At 34.2% G+C, this 22,997-nt stretch overlaps 1 protein-coding gene across 7 annotated transcripts in view; it reads left to right on the forward strand.

Annotated features, from left to right (window-relative positions):
* The first annotated feature begins 490 nt into the window (after positions 1–490).
* Positions 491–22,997, forward strand: part of LOC143248646 (uncharacterized) — a 44,048-nt gene continuing 21,541 nt past the window's right edge. Inside the window, exons 1-4 of one of the 7 annotated variants that reach the window (XM_076497171.1) lie at positions 1,729–1,788; positions 5,700–5,773; positions 10,233–10,298; positions 11,342–11,398. In XM_076497171.1, the coding sequence (XP_076353286.1) occupies positions 11,350–11,398 (49 nt within the window). In that variant the 5' untranslated portion in view covers positions 1,729–1,788; positions 5,700–5,773; positions 10,233–10,298; positions 11,342–11,349. The other 6 variants (XM_076497170.1, XM_076497169.1, XM_076497166.1 and 3 more) reach the window with 6 other exon arrangements.

Consider the following 22,997-nt stretch of genomic DNA (forward strand, 5'->3'; position numbering starts at 1 on the left):
AATTTCTAACATAAGGTTATCTTGTTTTCTGACTTCACGGAATGTCTTATTTCATTAATTGTGTGATGGTCCGGCATGGCCAAGCGCGTAAGGCGCGCGACTCGTAATCCGAGGGTCGCGGGTTCGCGCACGCGTCGCGCTAAACATGCTCGCCCTCCCAGCCGTGGGGGCGTTATAATGTGACAGTCAATCCTACTTTTCGTTTGTAAAAGAGTAGCCCGAGAGTTGGCGGTGGGTGGTGATGACTAGCTGCCTTCCCTCTAGTCTTACACTGCTAAATTCGGGACGGCGAGCACAGATAGCCCTCGAGTTGCTTTGTGCGAAATTCCAAAACAAATAATTGTGTAATGCTATTGATTAAATTTATTCATATCTATGTATGTATTTAGTTATTGTATATAATAATAATAAATCAAAAATTATTTCGTAATGATAAATTTATATCTGCAGACAAATTTGATTTTCAACATTTTAACACCTCAGGCTTAACGCGGAAACAATGGCGGTGAGCTGTATGTTGGTAGTTGGAAAGGTGATTTCATGGATTTTGGAAAATTAATGTACAATCATTAAATATATATCTAACTTATAACACTTTACATAAATTGTAGTAAAAATGGATGGAATCCGATTCATAATTTAAAGTTTTTTTAACTTCTCAACACTACCAAAATCGATTCTTATAAGCATTTACCTTCCAAGAAATGAGTGATGAAAATTGGTTTGTGTGCTTTTATCTCCCAGTTTCTTGAGTATTCAATAACGCACTTATACACACCGGTATCAGAAAAATCAAATTTATAAATCATTAAATCTCCCGTGGCTTTGTTTACGCGAATTTTATCATCGTCTGTTGCTATTCCACCGTAGGGGCCAAACCAATAATACTGGAAAACATCAATGGTGTAACTTTTGATTCCAATGCTGTCAGGGACACACGGAATCACCTGTGGGGCGCCTAGTATAATACTTTCAGGTTTAAGTTTTATGTGTCCAGGTATTGCTATTATTACAGCATATAATGCTATAAAAATCAGTGTTTTCAAAAAGAACTTCACCATCTCTATATCTTAAAGTCTGCTTGCAGTAGTAGCTTGAACCTTTTACAAAATGTCTCCTAATTATCTGTGTTGCTAAGATACTGTTTCATTGTTAAAATTATAAATATTGTAAGCACGTAAGAACCACAAACAATATGTTATAAAAGTTACGACGTTCCGGATTAAACACTAAAAGCTGATAATAGTTACGGATTAAACGCTAAAAGCTGACAAAGTACAGAAACTAAAAGGTGTGAAATTTATGATGAGGCTACAGAAACCACAGTTCCATTTTTAAAGAGCTTTGATTTGAATTTAAAATATACAAATTGAAATATGTGTGAAAAAACATCTAATGTTTACGTTATTTTATTACAAAATAAGGTATTGTTGTTTCACAATAATACTTGGTAAATAAACACAATTATTGTTGTGAAAATAGTTCAAACAACTCGCCTGGCAGGTAAATTACATATACGGAATTTAAAAAAGTTTCTATTCTTCCCTTATGTTTTCCCAATTTGAGTTAAAATATTAAAAAATAAAAGCATCATAAACAAACTGTTTACATACTGGTTGGAACAGAATTACAAGAAAAAGAAATTTATTTATTTTCTCCCATGAAGATACCTAGGGGGCTGAATATAAAAATCGTAGAGTTAATAACATCAGAGGCTTAATGTCAATGTCTTTTCACAAGTATAATCAATTGTGATCATACTCTATCAGTTTAGAAAACGTCTTCACCGTAAGATTCGTTGCTGTGAGAAGTTGCTTTATAAATATTGTGTTTGGTCGTCGGCATTGGATAGGACAAAGTATAGTTGATATAATATTGTACATGTTTGTTTTTGAAAAATTCGTGAGTGCTTACGAAGCACATGAGGTAGATATAGCACAGAGTGCCGGTTTTGTAACAATGGCTGGAGGTGCAAGCAATCCTGTTAATGGAATTATCTGCAATTATTCAGTGAGAGACTGGTCGTTGTGTGAGTCAGCCACTTTCTCTTGAAGTTATTCACCTCATGAACAATCTGAACCTGTTCATTCCGAGAAAGATTTTTATAGCCTTTTTCCACCACAGGATTTTCTCATGTTTCCCTGTACACCTCCTGCAGAGTCAGCTCGGTCTAATATTGCGTATTTAGGTATAATTTCTCAGGTATGTGATGTTTTATCCCTTTTTATGATTTCCTACAATCCTCATCCTTTTTTGTTGTATGATAGTTCTCAGTTCTTCTTTACCATATTTAGTTTTCCCACTTTCTTTGGATATTAGGGTTCATACAAAGCATTTTACTTCATAATTGGTTGAGAGTTCCAGCATGTCTTGCTTCCTATGTGCTGTGGATAGTTTGTTTGACCAACCATCAAGTAGCCTATCCGTTTTAAGACTCACAGGTGTTGGAATCTATTTTGTCAATTTGGGAGTACCCCCCTGACTTCCAGTGCTTTTAACCCATGCCTCTGTCTTATCCTTACTTTTGTGGTATTTATCTACCATACATTTACTTTCAGATACTCTGTACAAAAGTCCTGAGGTTTATGAGGAACAGCCTCTCCTTTGTTACTTCTAAGATGACTTATTTTTCATTCTCTACTCTAACCTTGCATACATAATTTTTCTGTTGAAACATTCTGGGTCAAAATGCAGCCTTCTGTCAGATTTATTTTCTGCCCACTTAGGAAATCATGTGTAGCTCTGTTTCTCAGTATATTTTCAAACGTATTCCAGACCCTTTGGAATTGCATGCTGGGAACACCTGCATCAACATTCTACCCTTTCGTTTTTGGTAGCTCATTTGCCACAGTTGGAATCAAGACCAGGCCCCTATTCCTGTTTCCCATCCTAATGCTTCTCAGGTTTTACCTGTTTTAGCTGTTTGTTGTTGTCATTAAAACTGAAGACTGGCTATCTGTCATAGTCTTTCAATCAATTTCTTAGTCTCCTTTTTTTGTTTTATAATATAGAGTAAAAGCAAAAAACATAAGTTTTCGCACATTGTAGTGAATATGTTTGACTTCCTCCTTCAATTATACTTTATCTGTATTGTGGAGGCAGGGCTGAATTATTTATTAGGCACAGTGCCTAGGGCCTATGAAAACTATAGGTCCATGAAAAGTTTCCTTAAAAGTTAATTTTTGGTACAACTTATATGGCTGGTAGGGCCTACAAACAGTAGGTGCCTACATCCTACAATCGCTTTGATACAGCATGGTGGAGGAATTTGGGATTGTTCTGGTTCTTTCCCTTCAACTGTCTTTTGTGTAGCTTATTCTGAAGATGTTATTTGTCTTAGGTTGGTTCTGGTCAATTTCTCTCTCATACACGTTTTTTTCAATCCAGGACATCAGGTTTTCTAAGTTGATATACCATTTTGAATTCTTAACATACGCTCTCTTCAGGAGTCAGGGGTTTGATATTTCTTCTGGTCTCATTAATTTTAGGTGAAAATGGTATGATCCTCATTCTACACCCACCCTCTCTATCTGTGTCAGTTTCCAGCAGCATAGATTTTGGATGTAGTTGACTTGTCAAGTACAGTCCATCATGCCCTAGCCACTTTGTGTCTGGGGACACTTCCATTTTTCCCCAATACTAATTAGATTTACTTCTCAGTTTTTGTCTACCAGAATATACAACACATTTCCCAGATTGGTGAAGAGTATGGCTGGTTTAGAAGTTGTGTAGTCTTCCACATCATGTCATCATATCTAATTCATTAGACTCAAGGTGTGTCCTTCGTACTCTTTCAAAGGGTGCTTCTTTTCTTCCCTTGCACCAATTCAGTGTGTGATTCTATCTGATTATATAAGTACAGCTAATGTACCATATTAGAAGTTAGTTTTTCTATACATAAAATGTACTTCCTCTCCACTGAAAATGAGTGCTTCAATTCTCTACCAAAACTCAAAACAGTAATTTGATAAAACTGAATAGAGGAAGTTGCACGTATAATGAGTGTATAGCACTTTCCTTTGTGGAGGATTATCAATGATAATATGCATGAGGGACATTAAAATGAGTCATTTCCAAAGGAAGGGAGGAAAAAGGCTTGTGGCATGTTTTTCTTTCTTTTTTTTTCACATAGAGAGCAGCACTAAATGAGACTAGTTATATGAAATACATTTTCAGTATAGGAAACATAGCTTTCACTGTTGCTCTGCTTAATATCTTATTTTGTTGAAAATCGCCTATATTTTCATGAAAATTGGGATCATCTAGAAATTTTTCCCTCGATATGGATATATCATCCAGTTGTAAAAGAGACCCAAGGCATCTCTCAGTCCTAACTTGTTAATTTAGAGGCCAAAAAAACATCCTGGACGGAGGGAAAAATTTCCAAAATATTAAGAGTCAGTGAGTTTAGTACAAAGGTTGATAAAAAAGATTGAAGTAGTGATGCAACTTTGAACATTTTACAGTTTTAAGTCAGCTTTATCATACTAATAAGATATAGTGTATAATGTAAGCCAGTAGTGAAAAGGAAAGCATGGTTTTCTGTGGACAAATATTTAGTCCCATCTTTTTAAGTAAGGTGTACTTTCTCTGAATTCAGCTTGACAGTGAGGATGAATCACATATATTAACCTGGTTGTGCTTGTGTTATTCAGTTGTTATAGTAGTAAGGTGCAATGTATGTATAATGTAAATACTGTGGTTCCTGGGACACAAACAGCACAGCATAAAGATAGACTTTAATACAATAACAGTTTCCTTACTTGACTATTTTCCATATATTGCAACAAAGGTATTTCTGTTGAATTAGACAATGACTGAAGATGGAAGTTGGTCATTTAGCAAACACATTATGCTATGATCTTTTTATGGATGATTTATGGACAAAATTGAAAGTGCTTTTGTTGTTATTTTTAAAACTTTTAACATCTGGGGAAATAAGGTTAACACAGTATATGCAAATCAAGAAATTTTAAGAGTTTGGAAAATTTGTACCTTATGAACCATCACACTTTAATGTTATTACCTTAAAATTGAAACTTTATTTAAACCACATCTGAAACACAAAACCATTTTTATCAAAATCTAATTTCAAAGGTACCCAAGAATGATTAACTTCTTATAAAGTTTTAGGTCAATTAGGAATTGTATTTTTTTTAATGAGATTTAGTTCTCTGTGAAGAGATTTATTTTTGTTGTTGATTAATTAATGAAATTCTTATTGTAGTTTTGTTCTTATTTATTTTTCAGTTGTGTAAATAATCAGATTACTTAATAGTCTTACACAGTATTATTTGTTTAAGGGTTCATTTATCTTTTAAGAACAACTTTCAGGTTTCCTGCTGCCCTTGGAACTATTTCATTGTAAATCATGTTCAGTTTTGATGGCCATAATAATGCATTATTGCCTGAAAATACTTCTTTCATTATAGTAAGTTTCTACAAAAGTTGATGAAGTCAATCTTATTCCACACATTTTGATAAACTTATCACACAATCTTCACTTCATTTGGATGTTGGCTTTCTAGACTATGTTTAAGCAGATCAAAGACAAAAACGAAACAGCATTTTATGCTTCAATAAAACTGAATTGTGTTGGCAATTCAAATATTTTGTGTTAAGGCCTTCAAAACAAATGCAGATAATAATTATTCACTAATGGATATAAACTAAACTGAGTTCTTTTTTGTCTTTAATAGTGTTTGCTAATTCAGAACCTGTTAGAGGGTTTGAAGAAGGTGCACTCCAGATGTGCTTTGCTGATCTTAGGCAGGTTAGTAAACCTTTACAAAAGTCTACTATTTAAGTTCATATTAAAAGATATTACAAGTAATGTAAACATTTCTTTTGGACTAAATACATTTTATGTGGTTGCTGTAGTATAGTTGTTAATATTGTATACGTATGTAACATAGGCATACATTATATATATAGATATGTAATTAACAGTTACATTATGGAAGACATTAAACCTTGAAGAATGATATATGCTCATAGGAAGAAAAGTATGCAACTCTCATGAAATGCCTTTCAAAAATGAAACTAGTTAATGAAATTATTTCCTTAAAACTTGATAACAAACTTTCATTAAAGTAAGTAGTTTCAGCAAAAGTTTTATTTTGTAAATATTTTTTGGATTTTTCTTATAAAAATTCATTATTTAATGTAGTTATTTACACTTGGACTCTGAGTAGTTCACATGCAAAGTAATTTTTACATAAAGTATAAAAATAATACTTTTTACCTTTCCGTTTTTACATTTCATTTACATAACCTCTAGAGCCTCATAAATGAACATCACTTGCTGTTTTTTAAGGTAAATATTTGTACTTTATTTTCTCTTTTATGCACCGAATAACTAACTCCATTTGTCATCATCAATAGAGAGTGTAGGGAAATGTTTTTAAAATTAACAAAAATGGGTACATACCTTTTACATCTTTATAGAAATTTACTAGTATAGTCATCTTTTTGACATATTCGTAATTTAACATCTTTATCTTTCCACGATATCCTCGTCCATGGTGGAATCCTGGTTTATTTTTTAATTCTCCTTTAAAATTCTTTGTCTATTTATTCCGATATGTTAACTGATACCAATAGGTCTTTTATGAAGAAGTTATTTTGACAAATTCTCCACATAGATGTGTTGCCAAAACAGAATGGCTGTTATAGATACCATCTTGTTTATAAAGCTTTCACAATCCATGTAACAAGTTAAGCTTATAAAAACAATTAAATCACTCAAATAGGATTTTTAAAACATAAATTATACATAGTCAACTAAAATATAAAAATTAGATTTAAGTACAGTTCACCTACCTCTGACTATAGCATTTTGAGGTAAAAAACCGCTGTAAGTGCTGTAGACAATAGTACTGCAGGCTGTTACTTCAGTACAAAAACTGTACACCAATTTCATATTAACTGTTGGTGGAATGGAGTGTACACTGAGCTCTTTATAACAGCTTTGTACACTTGTATTAACTAATTACTTGTATGTCATAAATTTGTTTCCAAAGTATAGTAGGTTGGCATAGCACCCATAAAAGGCTGTAAAATCTATTTCTCTTTTGCAGTGGATTCAGTTCTAAGACTGCATATATTGTATGTCTCAAAAGGACATGTGAAAATACATTGGCATCTAGACAGTTGTGTGCATTGTAAGCTTATGTGTTTACAGTCAGTTTCTGTTAAATTGGAGATTTTTTTTATATAACTTGGATCATGTGACAAGCAAACTATTTGTTTTAAATGTTTCTGTTGTAACAAAGAATTAAAACTTGGATAACATAAACATTAAATTATTTACTATAATGTTAATTTTGCACATAATTCAGTAATTTGCATATACATTAATTTTAAAATGCTCTTGTTCTGATCAGATAAACAGATATGACTTTCAGTGTTATTTTGTTTATCAACACTACTCATCATTGAGTTTCTGATGTGAATACTTAAGACCATGTCATTTAAATGCTTCTGTGTGCATTTTAATGTGGAATTTTTTGCCTGTTGGCTTCAGTCAAGAACACTTTTTGTGTATCTGGCAACCAAATATATACACGAGATTTACATTCATTTACAGTGACATCCGTCAATGTATTTATGGCATTTGTACTTGTGATTATAAATGTCACACATGTTTGTAATTGATACATTTTTTGTTGCCTTCACTCTCTTGAAGTTTGAGTAATCCAGTTACATGTCTTATCACAGCTGTAAATGAGAGTGACTTATTTTGTCACGTAATTCTTGGAATTGTGATTTCTTCATGAAGTTATTTGCTTTTATTCTCTTTTTATATTTTTTCTGTTGACTAAATCACTGGACCTTTCTACAGGCTTTAAAAGAATTTCAAAGTAATTGTTAGTCAGATTGTTTACTTCTGTTATAATTATTTTGGTAAACTTTGTATTTGGTCATTCTAATTTGCTTGAGAAACATCTCTAGAATACTTTAGTATCCTCTTTTCTTAGTCTTGCCTGAAACATCAGTTTAGTCTAGTTATCTGAATGGTAAAGGGTGAACAAGTTTTTGTATTTGTCTAGTTCATCCCATAGTTCTGATGCTCATGAACTGTCATAGTTAGTAACCTGTATGGTCACTTCAGTCTGATTGTTAAATGAGAACTATTTATTAACTACTAGATACCAGTTATTCATTACTTTTTATCCTGTGTTTTGACTAATAATCTGCTTCCATATTCTTGGAAATCTCAAAGAACTATTTATTTAGTGGTCGTGGCTGAAAATCAGTCATTAGTCTTTTTGCTACAGAGACTGGTTTATATATATACAGTAGTTTTAATATTCAGTGACAATCATGGAGGTCTGTTTTCTCTTTTTTTAACTTAAGGGAGTTTCAAGTTTGTATAATGTGAATTTTTTTGCATATTGCTTTTTCTTTGTATTAGAGGATGATCTTGTGTGTGTCTCAGATTAATAGGCTGGCTTTTATTGGTCACTAGCCATTGTTAGGGAAGGTTGTATAAAGTTTTACATGCACAGGTCTCATGCTTGTCTAGGTACAAGGAAGCATTGTGCTGGTCTACAGTATATGGAATCCTCTCTTACTTCACAAAAGAAATAATGTTTTTATAAACACCTAAAGTTAAAAAAAGGACAAAAACAGTTACATTATTTAACTAGTGTTTCAAGCAACTGCCCTTCATTAGGTTTGATATTGTTTAAGGTTATTTACTTTTCTCAAGTTTCAACATAACTGTTCATTGTTATTTGTGAATCTTTTCCACCTTTAGAAAGACATTAAGGATGTTTATTGGATAACATTGTTAAATTCTATAACAGTGTGACATCATTCTCAGTCCTAGAATTAATGACCTTTGTGCATCTCTTAAAAAAATTTCAAAACAACTTTGTAATTTTTTTTTCATTAATATCAATATTAATATCACTTATATTTTTATTCATTTTTCTATTTCCCATATATTATTATTGTTTCCTACATATTAATATCACCTATATTTTAATTCATTTTTCTATTTCCCATATATTATTATTGTTTCCTGCATGTTAATATCACCTATATTTTTATTTATTTTTCTATTTCCCATATATTAGTATTATTTCCTATATATTAATATCACCTATATTTTTATTCATTTTCCTATTTCCGGTATATTGGTATTGTTTCCTATATATATTGATATCACCTATATTTTTATTCATTTTTCTATTTCCCATATATTAGTATTGTTTCCTATATATTAATGTCACCTATATTTTCACTCATTTTTCTATTTCCCATATATTAGTATTGTTTCCTATATATTAATATCACCTATATTTTTATTTATTTTTCTATTTCCCATATATTAGTATTATTTCCTATATATTAATATCACCTATATTTTTATTCATTTTTCTATTTCCGGTATATTGGTATTGTTTCCTATATATATTGATATCACCTATATTTTTATTCATTTTTCTATTTCCCATATATTAGTATTGTTTCCTATATATCATTTTCTTTAGTTCCCGTTCCTTTTTATTTTTCTATTCTGTGAAAACTGTTTTAACAACTTTTTAACTGTTGTCACTGACATCTTTCATGTAAAGCACACATTTTTTTATGTACATCTAAACATGACAGAAATGTCTTCTGTTATTATTGACACGAATGACATCAACATCTGTACTTGTAATGTGCCCTACTAATCATTGCTCTATATTATCCTAAAAAAAGAATAGTCAATCGAGTTAAGATATTTTATGTCACCTTTATTGGGTTATATGTAGTACTGATAAAGATTTAAGCACTCATTCAGTTTCACATGTACATAAACAGTCAAAAGATTGTTAGGCTAGTTTGGCCTGCTTCAAATGAATTGTGTATTTTGTTCACTTTAAATTCTTGCTCTTGCTCAGTATGTTAGTTATTGCTGTTTCTTTTCCAAATGTTTAGTAATGCATTTGAAAGCCACGCTGTGTAACATTGAATAGATTCAAAATAGTTATTGGTATCTGAATAGACCTATTTGCTTAAAAGTTCCATCAGTCTATAGAAATACAGAGATAAAATTTACAGTTTTGTAAATCACCTTTTGAGTATATGTATAAAGATTGGCTCTGCTTACTGTTAATAGGAAGATTTTGAATTTTTCATGAAACATTAAGAACAAGTTATGAAGTACTTTATAAAAATGATAAATGTCGCATGAGATAGACTTAAAATTGAAATAACTTTATTTTAACTAAACATTTTAGTAAACTGAAAACATTGAAGATCTACATGTTGCATTCTTTGGAAATAAGAAGCTTTATGGCTGTCAGGTAGTTACAGTGTTAAAGAGTATAATGTGTGTGGTAGAAGGAACACTCTAAATGTCCCTCTGGTGTTAATATATATAATAAACAGTTTGTGTCATGCTTCTTTGTTTTAATAGTAATGGTCTACAATTTATATCATTGTTTTGTAACAAAACTACCAATTGATATTGTCAGGTCAACTATGGTATTTATGTTGTGAATGTTTAATATACATATTGGTTTGTTTTTTATTCTTGTTAACTTTGGTGATAGAACAAAACAATTTAATTCAGAAATTATTTAGATTTATAATTGATATTTTGTCTTTATTGAGCTTAGAGTAAGTTATTGCATAGTACATTTTTAAGCTTAATTATAAAACAAATAATACCCTAGGCTCACTTATTGCACCACGATAAGTTAAATAGCATTTTATTTATATTTTTTTCAGTTGTTTATTAACATTGAGGTATAGACAAAAGTAAGATAAAAGTTACCAAGGGTTTCAGTGGAGTAGTGTTTCAACTAAGCCTTTGTTACAATAATGTTTTACACCCAATGCTTATATATAGGCCATTAAATACACCTTCCGTTACTAATGTTAAGATAAGATGATAGCTAGTTGTGTCTAAGTGTGAATGTAAATTACGTAATTCCCTCCAGTCTTACACTATATAATTAGGGATAGCTAGCTAACTTCCATCTAGTTTTACACTTCTAAATTAGGGATGGCTAATGCAGATAGCCCTCGTGTAGCATTGCATGAAATTCAAAAACAAACAAATAAACATAATTAAAGATGTATTAACTGTGGAAACTCTACTAAGTAAAATAGTTACATATATTTTTCGATATCACATCTTCCAATTATTTTAGTTTTGTCACAGAGTCCATCAGTCTCCTTTCAATAAAACTGATTTCTTATTATTACTTTCTGACTTATGGTGTACAATTCCTTCTTCTTGTAATTTTTGTTAGTTAATTTACATATAACAGTTTACTTTATTTTGGTGCACTGGAATTTTTCTTGTAGAATTTTTCTAGTTATATTTTCTTATAACTTCTAGATCTTTTCATGACATGGGACTGGGCAACCTACTTTCATGACTATGGACAAGAAAATAGTAAGTATTGAAGGGTAAACCCACAAGTTGCTGTAGTTCTGCTTGAAAAGAAAGTGGAACATAAAAGTGATCAAAGTTAATTTTAAATGTCAATCTATACTGCTTTATTATAAATTGTTAGTCTTTCCAATAATTATTATGCATGTTTTGATTTTTAAAAAAGGAAAATGAAAACATATAGCCACCTTAACAGTTGTATGTTTAGTTACCTAGTCATATGTTGCCTTAAGATACCTGATACTATTGATGCCTTACTCCAAGACATGTTTTGCAAGATGTCAAGTTTCATTTTTTAAATTAAAAGTTAAGTCTTATTTAGTTTCTCAACTTGCCTTTGACAGGTGTAAATACAAATTTAGAAAGAATGAAGGTAAGATGATAAATAGTTGTAGACTGTGAATAAAGTAATGTTTTATTTTTCTTTCTTTAATGTTAGTTTATTTTCAGTATTGGTTAAATTGTTTGATATATATATATATATATATATATATATATATATATATATATTTGTTTATTAGGATTATTTTGCATTGTTATCTTAAGATATATGTTTAGAACAAAACTAAACCTAAGCTAGCTGAATCTTGTGTTTGGGATTATAGCACAAAATTTGCTTGCATTGAGGGTACCATGACAGATGAATTAATACCTTCTAATCATCATAAGTATGGTGGTATGTTAGACGTACATAATATTCATTACTCATTTCATTTTTATTTGAACTATATAGGTATTTTGTTTTGATCAGAAGTTGGAAACAGTTGTAGATTTTATGACCAAAAAGTTTCTCTCCGTAGATTTTTTTATCATAGTTATTTTTTAAATATAACTTGAGAATTCTCTGATGTCGAGAAACCCACTTGTTGAGAATTTATATGCAAAAACGGCTTGTTTGGGTTGAGAAAATATTTTACACAGAAGAGCAAACGTTGTTTGCTCTTCTATGTAAAATATTTTCTCAACCCAAATGAGCCATTTTTTATATAAATTTGAGAATTCTCTGTATTAATACCATAATTATTAATGAATCAGTTTTAACTGTCTAGAGTTTAATAATAGCTGAATGTCTGTTGTGTAGTCAGTTGACCATACATGCATACAATTTGCACATATTCACAAGATGATAGGTTCCAATGCTTCAAATTAAATAAACATTTTCAGATTTTCATCTCCACGTGTAATGTGAGAGTAATAAAACATTGAATACAAAGTAGATAAATATTATCAATATATTATTTTTCTAAGGTAGATAGAAATAAAATCTTAAATTTATGGTATAATGTTTATAACTAAAATTCTATTTTACATTTTGAAGTTAATGATCATGAATGTGTTAGTGAATTTAGCCATAATTAGTTTCATTTAATAGAAAACCACTTAAATTCAGAATGTTTGTTTATTCATATATTTAACAGTGCTTACCACAAATTTGCACAATTAATTAATACTTTCTTGCATATAAATACGATAGTTTTCCTTTACCTTTTTTTTATGATAACTAGGTGTCTAGGCTTTTTGTAATGAAAGAACACCTCATATCTGTTAAAGCATGTCTTGTTAGTTGGCATAACTAAGAATATAGGTACTTGTAGGAATATCATGAAATATATATTTTATATAGGTTGATCTGTAAGTAATTTTGAAAATTTTATATTTAAGGTTGTTCCATGTTAAGCATCTTTATAATAGAAGTTGTATATGGTTTTAACTATCAGCTTTGAGTTGTACTTATGAGATAAAATTCATGTTTTTTGTTTATGTGTTGAAATATCCTTAAGTCATTGAATCAAAGTAATTTTTTAGAAATATGTAAAGCATATAAGTGTTTGAGTAATTTTGCACAGTAATTATATGTTTAGAAGTTACACTGAACACAAAAGCTTCTTTACTACAATAAAAATACAACTGTTCATGAGTAATTTGTTGATCCTAATTCTAAAAATTGTTGAATATTACTGATCACCTCTAGTTTTTGAGCTATGTTAGGTTCATTCTAAATATTCTTATATATTGTGAAAATAACTCTCTCTGATAACTTTATTTATTTATTGAAAATTTCATTTAAGAATGTTCAAAAACAACATGTAATTATATACTGACAATACACTTAAGCTATGTTTAAAACTTTCATCATGGTATTAATTTTTATTTCTTTTTACAAAATACCTGACTGACTTGTTGCATATTTTATGTATGTTGTTAGTTTCATGCTACAAGAATCAACAGTAATCTTCCGTCATCACAGGATTCCACTGTCTTTCTTGAAGTTACTGTTCTATTATAGACATAACTTAAGGGAAGTGCTCACCAAGATCATTTGATAAGAAACTCAATTAAAAGTGTGAGAAGTGTAACTTTAGTGGCATCTTGGACCCAGTTTTCCTCTTGTTCTCAGGGATATCATTAATTGTCACAACATAGTTTTCATCTCTGTAAATTCCTAAGAAAATTTTAACAACCAGTTTAAGTGATTTCCTTGCAGTAAGTTCTTTCTGACTCAGTAATGTTTCAAAATCACCATTCATCAGCACTTCCCAAATCTGTGGCCCAACAAAAATACGACCTTTAATTTTTACTTCACTAATTTTTTGAAACTTATAAGACAGATGGAGTGAGGGAAGAAACATATCTTGATGATTCACTGAAAGTTGGAACTCAACTTTGTTTTACTGGAACATAATTCTCTCACTGGCCATTTCGGTTTTTTTTTAAAGAATTTTATGATATCGGCTATCCCAGACAAACAAAAAGCTACAGTGTTTGGTATACTCACTTTATAGACTTAACAGTAGTGAATATTTGATTGCTTCAGGTACAAGCTGCATGTTCTACTATGTTCACAGCATTTATAACAGGAACCAATGGCTTAGTGTTCCCATTATGTAAAAGCACAGTTTTCACACTAACTTTAAATGTATTGGTGACATGTTTTCTTTCTTGAGAGTATATTCAGTACTTGATTCTTCAATTAGTGCATCAACATTTGTTTAGAAACACAAAGTATCTTGCATGCTGTAGAGAGAAGCAAGACTTTTATGATAAATTCCATTGCCATAAATGAAATTTCCCCATGTTTTTTCAGTATAAAACAAGTCACAAATCTGATCATTTAGCTCATCTTGTGTGATCAGATGAGGCAGTTTATGCTGAGAATCCACAGGGGTAAAATTACTAAATGAAGAAAGTAAAGATGATTCATTATCTTTTTTGCAGTATAACTTCTATTTCCCACTTTGCTGCTGGATGTGACACAAGAAAATCATCCCCATGAGGTACTGGTTTCATCACAGATGCAATCTCTGGATATTTAGTGTATTGTTTAGTTTTGTCTGAATATCCAGAAATATTAATGCAAAAATAACAGTAAGTTAGATGATCTTTGGGCTCACACTGTATCAAGTGTGATACAGCGACCGTTTCGGCCAGCAACTAACAGCCGACTCAGAACTGGCACGGACCGGGGAACCGACTGTCTAATTAAATCAAAGCATTGCGAGGTCCGTCGGACGGTGCTGACGCAATGTGATTTCTGCCCAGTGCTCTGAATGTCAAAGGGAAGAAATTCAACCAAGCGCGGGTAAACAGCGGGAGTAACTATGACTCTCTTAAGGTAGCCAAATGCCTCGACATCTAATTAGTGACACGCATGAATGGATTAACGAGATTCCCACTGTCCTTATCTACTATCTAGCGAAACCACAGCCAAGGGAACGGGCTTAGAGAAATCAGGACTGTGAAAATTCAACAGCGACCGTTGAATCGGGATCCCGCCTGGCGCGACCGTTTCGGCCAGCAACTAACAGCCGACTCAGAACTGGAACGGACCGGGGGAATCCGACTGTCTAATTAAAACAAAGCATTGCGATGGCCGTCGGACAGTGCTGATGCAATGTGATTTCTGCCCAGTGCTTTGAATGTCAAAATGAAGAAATTCAACCAAGCGCGGGTAAACGGCGGGAGTAACTATGACTCTCTTATGCTTCGTCATCTAAATAGTGACTGATTGACTCTCTTGGGTAGCCAAATGCCTCGTCATCTTAGTAGTGATGGACTGACTCTCTTGGGTAGCCAAATGCCTCGTCATCTTAGTAGTGACGGATTGACTCCTTTGGGTAGCCAAATGCTTCGTCATCTTAGTAGTGATGGATTGACTCCTTTGGGTAGCCAAATGCTTCGTCATCTAAATAGTGACGGATTGACTCTCTATAGAGCCATAAAACATTGCCAATGTGTTGCCCATGGAGGTACCTCCCAGCGGTGCGGCTGGATACAGGGTCCCCTGTAACTGAATACTCCACACGTGAAGGAGAACACTAAAAACCCGTATGATGGGCTCGCCGACCATCATATGTCCAAAGGCAGGGGCAGTCAGCTCCAGACAAAGGAAGGAAAACCTTTTAAACTGTAGCGAGGACTCACAGAATTCACTAGCTATCTGGGTGCCCGGTAGGAGGTTGCAGCCCTACCCTGTATTAGCATTTTGTAGGGACTGACCTACCCTACATCAGAGCTGGTTATTATAGATATGGAAAGAAATATTAATGATAAAAGGTATGGTTTGGTGTTCGTGGGGTGCCAGGACGACGGCCAAACCCATGCTACTTGGCACCGCCTGGGGATGGTAGCTTCCGGGCGATTCCTGGCATCGAGGGAGAGGAAAGCCTAAGATCCAGAATAGAGGTATTGAATGAAACCTATTCCAACAACCAGACACATATCCAAGGTGTTTTGATTGCAACTAGTCAGACTGCCAGGGGAGGCAGATGCCGAATCACTGAGGTGGACGGCTTAAGTTACAGTCCCACAGTCATCAAGGGACAAAGGACAAATTTACCAAATAGTGACAAGGAATTGACGGTTGAAAGGGTAGGGAGGGCAGTATTTGTTAACCTACCCTATAAGAATAAACCTTTGGCTTGCGACCAGTGCCCACTCAAGTTTACGAATTTTCGTAGATTTGGGACCATCTGGCAAATATTCATAACTCGGTGGCACAAGCGAGATGTATGTTTTGTGGAAAAGACGATAGCCACCATCATGCTATTGCATGTCATATACCGAAATGTCCCTATCGGTGTTCCGTGGCGTTCGCCAATCAGTCTTCCAGCTTCGGCTGTGAAGTCTGCGGCCTGAAGTTTAAGACCAAATCAGGCGTGTCTCAGCATAAGAGAGATAAACATCCAGGATCCGGAATGCCGAGAGCATTCAAATGTCTGGAGTTCGGACGCCGGCGGAGCGCCCGCACCAAGTAGTCTGGTCCGAGGAAGAAGTACGAACCCTCTGAGAGATGGTAGTAGTATACTCGGGCCAAAAGAACATCAATGTTCTCTGTGCAGAACATCTACCCGCAAACTCCAAAACAGATCTCTGACAAGCGCTGAGATCTTAATAAACAAAAACCGCCTGTCTGCACTGCTTCACACATCATCAAGAGTCGTGGAGATCCTGCTGTCGCCGTTCAGTACGAGGAGCTCGACTGGGAAGGGATTAATATCCCCGACCGGAGTTCTAAGTTCTGTTCGTACATATGTCAGCTGAGAGATCAGAAGGGACTCGATGAAGCAACCTGGCAGAAGGTCGAAGTTGTGACCAAAACATGGGTTGATGAGATTGCCCATTCTCAGACAACATGGAGAAACGAGAGAACTTCGACGCAGGCTCTTAAAGTCATTAATCCTGCTCGAAGGCCATATAAGAGGAGGTTCCAGAGAATGTTTGATTTCGAACGAAAACGCCTAGCTGAGGAGATATTAGACGGCCGGGATGCTGTCAGATGTCCACTCAGTAAAGATCAGGTGAAAGACCATTATGATCAGGTCTACGGTGTTGCTAATAATAACGCCAATTTTGACGGCTGTCCATTTCCACCCAGGGCAGACAACACTAATATTCTTGAACCAATAACATCAACCGAAGTGAGTCAGGCACTTTGAGGCATGAAGAGAGGGCCCCCGGTCCCGATAAGATCACTCTTCCTTTCTTACTCTACCGCCTTAAGTATGGTATCGACGCCTCCTTGGCAAGTCTGTATAACATCTGGTTATTCACGGGCCGCATTCCTGAATGCATGAAGGTCAATAAGTCGGTGCTCCTTCCGAAAGGGTCGAGTAATCTGCACGAGGTCAAAAACTGGAGACCTATCACGATATCCTCTATCGTGCTTAGGTTATATTCCAGGATTATGGCCCGTTGCCTCGAGCAGGCCGTGCAGATAAATCCCAGACAGCGTGGTTTTATTCCTCAAGCGGGTTACAGAGACAACATCTTCCTGCTCCGTTCCATCATGAGGAAAGCCAAGCGACATGGGACTCTGGCTAAGGCCTTTTGAGACCTGTGTAAAGCCTTTGATACTGTTGGCCACCAACATCTTCTAGCCAGCCTTGCCATATTTCATGTCCACCCGCATTTCGTCCAACTTGTAGGGGACATGTATCAAGATGGTGTTACGTTATTTAGGGTTGGTATCGAGAATACTAAACCTATTCGCCTCCTCAGAGGCATTAAACAAGGGGACCCCATGTCTTCTATTTTGTTCAACATTGCTCTGGATCCTCTCATCCGTAAGATCGAAGAGGTTGGCCGAGGCATATCGCTAAACAAGAAGCTGGATCCAGTTTATACTTTGGCGTGTGCTGATGATATGGCAGTGCTGGCAAAAGACCATGCTAGCTTACAGGAAATGTTGAATACCGTGAACGACATTGTTTGGGTAACGGCCTCTCACTGAACATCTCAAGAGTGCCGGAATGCTGATTAGGGGTCCAGTAAGACCTTTACCGTCAATAATTGTTCACCTTGGACAGTTAATGGCGAAGGGCTCCCATGATCGGACCAACAATCTTACCGTTACCTAGGGGCCAATGTCTGTCCATTGACCGGGGTGTACAGCGAGCCTGTACTTTCTCTCCTCGAGAAGTGGATAGATAACATCTCGAGGGTACCGCTAAAACCACACCAACGGGTTGAGATTCTCAACCGATTTGCGGTACCCCGGCTCCTTTACCAACTCGAATTGGGAGCATCGAGTGGTAAATTATTGAGAGAAATGGACAATCAAATTAAAGAGGCCGTGAAGAGCTGATGTCATCTTCCGCCTTGCACGACCGACGGGTTACTTTATTCCCGTTATAGAGACAGTGGCCTAGCACTTGTCAAGTTGGAATCTCTGATTCCTACTCTTAAGATCAAGACAGGGTTAAGGCATGTCCATTCAACGGACAAAACTATTAGATATCTAGCCAAAACTGATAATGTACTCGATAACATCCAAGGAATTGTCTTAAAGGTGGGACTTCCGATCCCTAAGCCCGAACATACTTCCGAAACATATCATTCTAATTGAAGGGATATGGAAAGGAAGCGCTTGGAAGGTCTTGCCCTGCAAGGGCACGGTGCAAGTCTCTTCAAAGGTTCAAGATCTGCCAACCACTGGTTACCTAAACCAGTGGGTATGAAGGACCACCACTGGGTGAAGTGTCTTGCTTTGAGGGCAAATGTATATCCCACACGGGAAGCCCTCAGTCGAGGGAATTTGAGTACTAACAAAGAAGTTATGAAATGCCGGGCTCCTCCGCCGAGAGAGACCATATGTCATCTAAGTGGTCAATGTCCTAAATTAAAATCTATGAGGACACGGCGTCGCAACAAGATCTGTGATCATTTAGTTAAAGAATGTGTAAGTAAAGGGTGGAAAGTACTCGGAGAACTCACCATTGAGACAGACAATGGTGAGCCTCGGAGACCGGATCTGATCTTCTATCGTGAGGAAAAAGCGGTGGTTGTTGATGTGACGGTCCGATACGAACTCATGTATAGCTCCCTAGAGGAAGCATACAATTCCAAGGTCGCCCGCTATGAAGAGCTCGCACCACAAATTAAAGATCTAACTGGTGCAACTTCTATTGTTTTCCACGGTTTACCAATTGGTGCTCGCGGTGCCTGGTATCCGAGAAACACAGAAGTACTGGCGGACCTGGATATAAGATCTAAATATTTTGAAGAGTTCTTGTGCCGACGTGCGATGCTTTACACCCTAGATGTATTGTGGAAGGCAAACAATGAAAAACACCTCGCCTGGTAAGGCAATTACCGCCCACAACACATGACGAAATTTAAACAGGCTCTTGTCGTTAGACCAATGTAGGTATAATGTGCAAATGAATTGATCTTTATGCGTCTTCACTATCGGCATCTGTCGATATTGTCGACCCTGATGTAAAATTGGGTAATCGTATAATATCAATAGCTAAATGCCTCGTCATCTAATTAGTGACGCTCATGAATGGATTAACGAGATTCCCACTGTCCCTATCTACTATCTAGTGAAACCACAGCCAAGGGAACGGGCTTAGAGAAATCAGGAAACTTATAAGACAGATGGAGTGAGGGCATGATATGGCAGGGACTTCACAATACATAAAGTATTGTACGTATGTACAAAAAACATTCCACAATACTTGATTTCTTCAAACTGAAAAACGTCAACATCTAACACAACCAGAAAAATAAGTATGTCATACAGTTTCGTTGCAGCAGTTATAAGTTTATAATGATTAATAAAATATTTTCCAAACACACACACAAAAAAGAAAGTTCTGACTTGTTTTATTTGAAATCTACTTATAAATATTATGTTTTAAAGTTAGTTTCTCTGATAAATTTTTATTATTTACACAAAAGCAAAAGCATGACAATATTATCAAATTTTATAACCTTTTAACTAGTGTTAAAATCCCAATTGAGTTAAATGGTTTTAGCTGTTTCCAGAAGTGTAAAACTAAACATAAAGAAGCACTTCATTGTTCAAAACGTCAAAGCAATATACACATATTTACACTAATTATTCATGTCCACAGTAACACACTATTCTGAATAGAAAAATTGCCTATGGTCAAAACAAAGTAATACAAAAGGCTGGGACAAGAAACAACTAAATGTTGAACATTCAAGAGTAAGCAGTTTGAATCATGATGTAACCATTGAAGTCCAACCTGACAAAATGGATTGTAAACAACTAAGAGTTTTTGTGAAATCATTTAAGAAACACAGAGGCTGATACCTTACAGAAGTTTCCACCCTTCATGATGGTGATTAGCTTACAAATATTTTGAACCCTGAAGACAACTGATGGTCACAGAAAATGTTAACCCTTATCACTAATCTCTGTAACTGTTGAAGGCCTGTGCAAGGGAACTTGCCCTATCATTAACAAATTGTTTTATATTAGTTAAAAAGCCACTCTGACTTTTTTCACAACAAATAACAAAAACAAAACATGAAAGTTTTTTACTCACCATTTAAATATGGCTATCTTTTGTTAGAATTTTATATTGCTCTGTACCTTTTTCATTTGTCTGAATCTCTTGAGTATCTAATATGATTCACAATAGGTATTCCATGAATTAAAAAAACAACAACATGATATAGTACTATACTTGTAATAATATAAATTAATATGTAAATCACGAGTACTAAGTCTTCTGTTTACAATCAGTAACAGGAGTAATGTTACAAAAAGTCTTCTTCATTAACAAATGTTTACTAGTAGTTCTAGTGCTGTAAACATCTACAAGTTTGGGACCTTCAAAATTGGAATTTCATGTAACAAACAAATTAAACAAACAGAAACAAACAGTATAGGGCTAGAGAGAAAAAAAAAACCTTAATGTTTAATTACATCTCTCCCATGAGCAGTCAAATTTATAAATGAAATAGCATGAATGATATTAAAAAAAAGCAACACTTAATGACTGTAATTATGAAAAAAATGGATCTTAACCTATTTTTCATGAAGTATGTATTATTCACACAAACGCAGTAAATTATATTACCTTATTATTAACTGCAATGGACTATTCCACTAAAACCTCTTTGCAAAGGAAAAGTATTTAACTACACCATCTACCAGATAGTGGGGTTTATTTAATGTAAAGTACAAAAACTGTTGAAAATTATACCCCATAATAACCTAATGATGTATCATTCATTATGAGCCTAAAATGTACAGTACAACACAGCTAATAATTATTTTATCTAATTAGTCAATTACAATTCAACCAGTAGCATACTTATATGACAAGTAAAAGGCACAACTTTAAATGTTTCATAAAAGTTAAGCACAACTAACTTCTTTCAGTGTCAAATTATTAGAGAAACATGTCAAACATTATTCCCATTTTTTAAGATTCTTTAAAAGTTCTTTTCCCATTTGTAGACTATCATACCAAACATTTCTTACAAGCATGAGATGTGTGAGATTTATTTCAAAATAAACTGAACACTGGCTTTCAGATACGCAGCACGTAAATGTGTTTAATATTAAGTAAAAACCAGCTATAACTGTCTGATGTAAGTAGAGGATGAAAAGTCTGTTTATACAAATTATACTACTGTGTAATATTACTACAGACATATTTGTTTTGTATACGTTACAAACAAACTGAATTATTCTATAGCAGTAACATCATATGCTCTTCTGCATTAGTTTGGTAAACAACTTTGTCAAATTATTTAGCATCACAAAACAGTCACCTTGTAGCAACATCAAGGTACAGCACAGTGACAATCATTTAGCCACTTTTTCATGGTTGTAGTACTGTTTGTTTGTTTTTAGCATCTCCCACTATATTAGAGTATACCATATTAGCAGGGTAACAATCACATTACCCTTTTTTTTTCATTGTCATAGTACTGTGTTTTTCTAGTGTCTGCCATTAGGTTGCAGCATTTGTGGTATAGTAACAATCATTTAGCCATTTATGGATTATTATAACACAATGAATTATTATGTTACAGCATACCAGTCAACTATACCTAAATTATTGTACATAATACTAATTGTTCTCTCCTGTATTGTCTGCTCACCATTTTACTTCACCACATACCAGGTTGGGAATTTTACTTTGCATCCACATGAAGATGTTTCTTCCAGTAATAACTGGGACAACACTTGACAAACTGTATTAAGTACCATTCTAAAAATCTCATAAAGGCCCTTGGTGTTTGTTTTGAAAACACATCTTTACAGATATTGTTTATACAGATGACCCTCTTAACACAACTATATCAGTGTGTTGAATCATGAAGACAGTTTAGATCTATCATAGCTGCTATTTATTAGACTACGAGGCTTGTTTATATTCTAATATCTGTTTGTAATTTTACAATTAGTTGTTAAGTTATATTCAGAAAACACAAGGAATTCAGTTGTGTCACAACAACAGTTTATTAGATGATTCAAGTTCATTATCTACTATCTATATATTACCTTGTGACCAAACAGTTATGAGCTAGCTATTAAATCAAATGGAAAATTAGAAGAGAACTATAACACTGACCCGTGTTTAATGTCTTTTTTTATTATTTGTGTTACGATCACAATTTAATTATAATATCAAACTTCCCTCAGAATCACACTCTTTCCCTATTCTATAACACAATAAATGGGCTAAACTGATGAGTAAGCAGTTAATGTACCACTTGTACATTAACAAGTACAGTTAATTGGATGTATGTTGCATGTTTTTTTTTGTTTGTGGGTTACATTTATTTTCTACAAAATAGTTTATTGTAACTTATCTGTTTATACCTTTGTTGCTGA

The sequence above is a fragment of the Tachypleus tridentatus genome, chromosome 4 (genome assembly GCF_004210375.1).
Source record: "Tachypleus tridentatus isolate NWPU-2018 chromosome 4, ASM421037v1, whole genome shotgun sequence".
Lineage (NCBI taxonomy): Eukaryota > Metazoa > Arthropoda > Merostomata > Xiphosura > Limulidae > Tachypleus > Tachypleus tridentatus.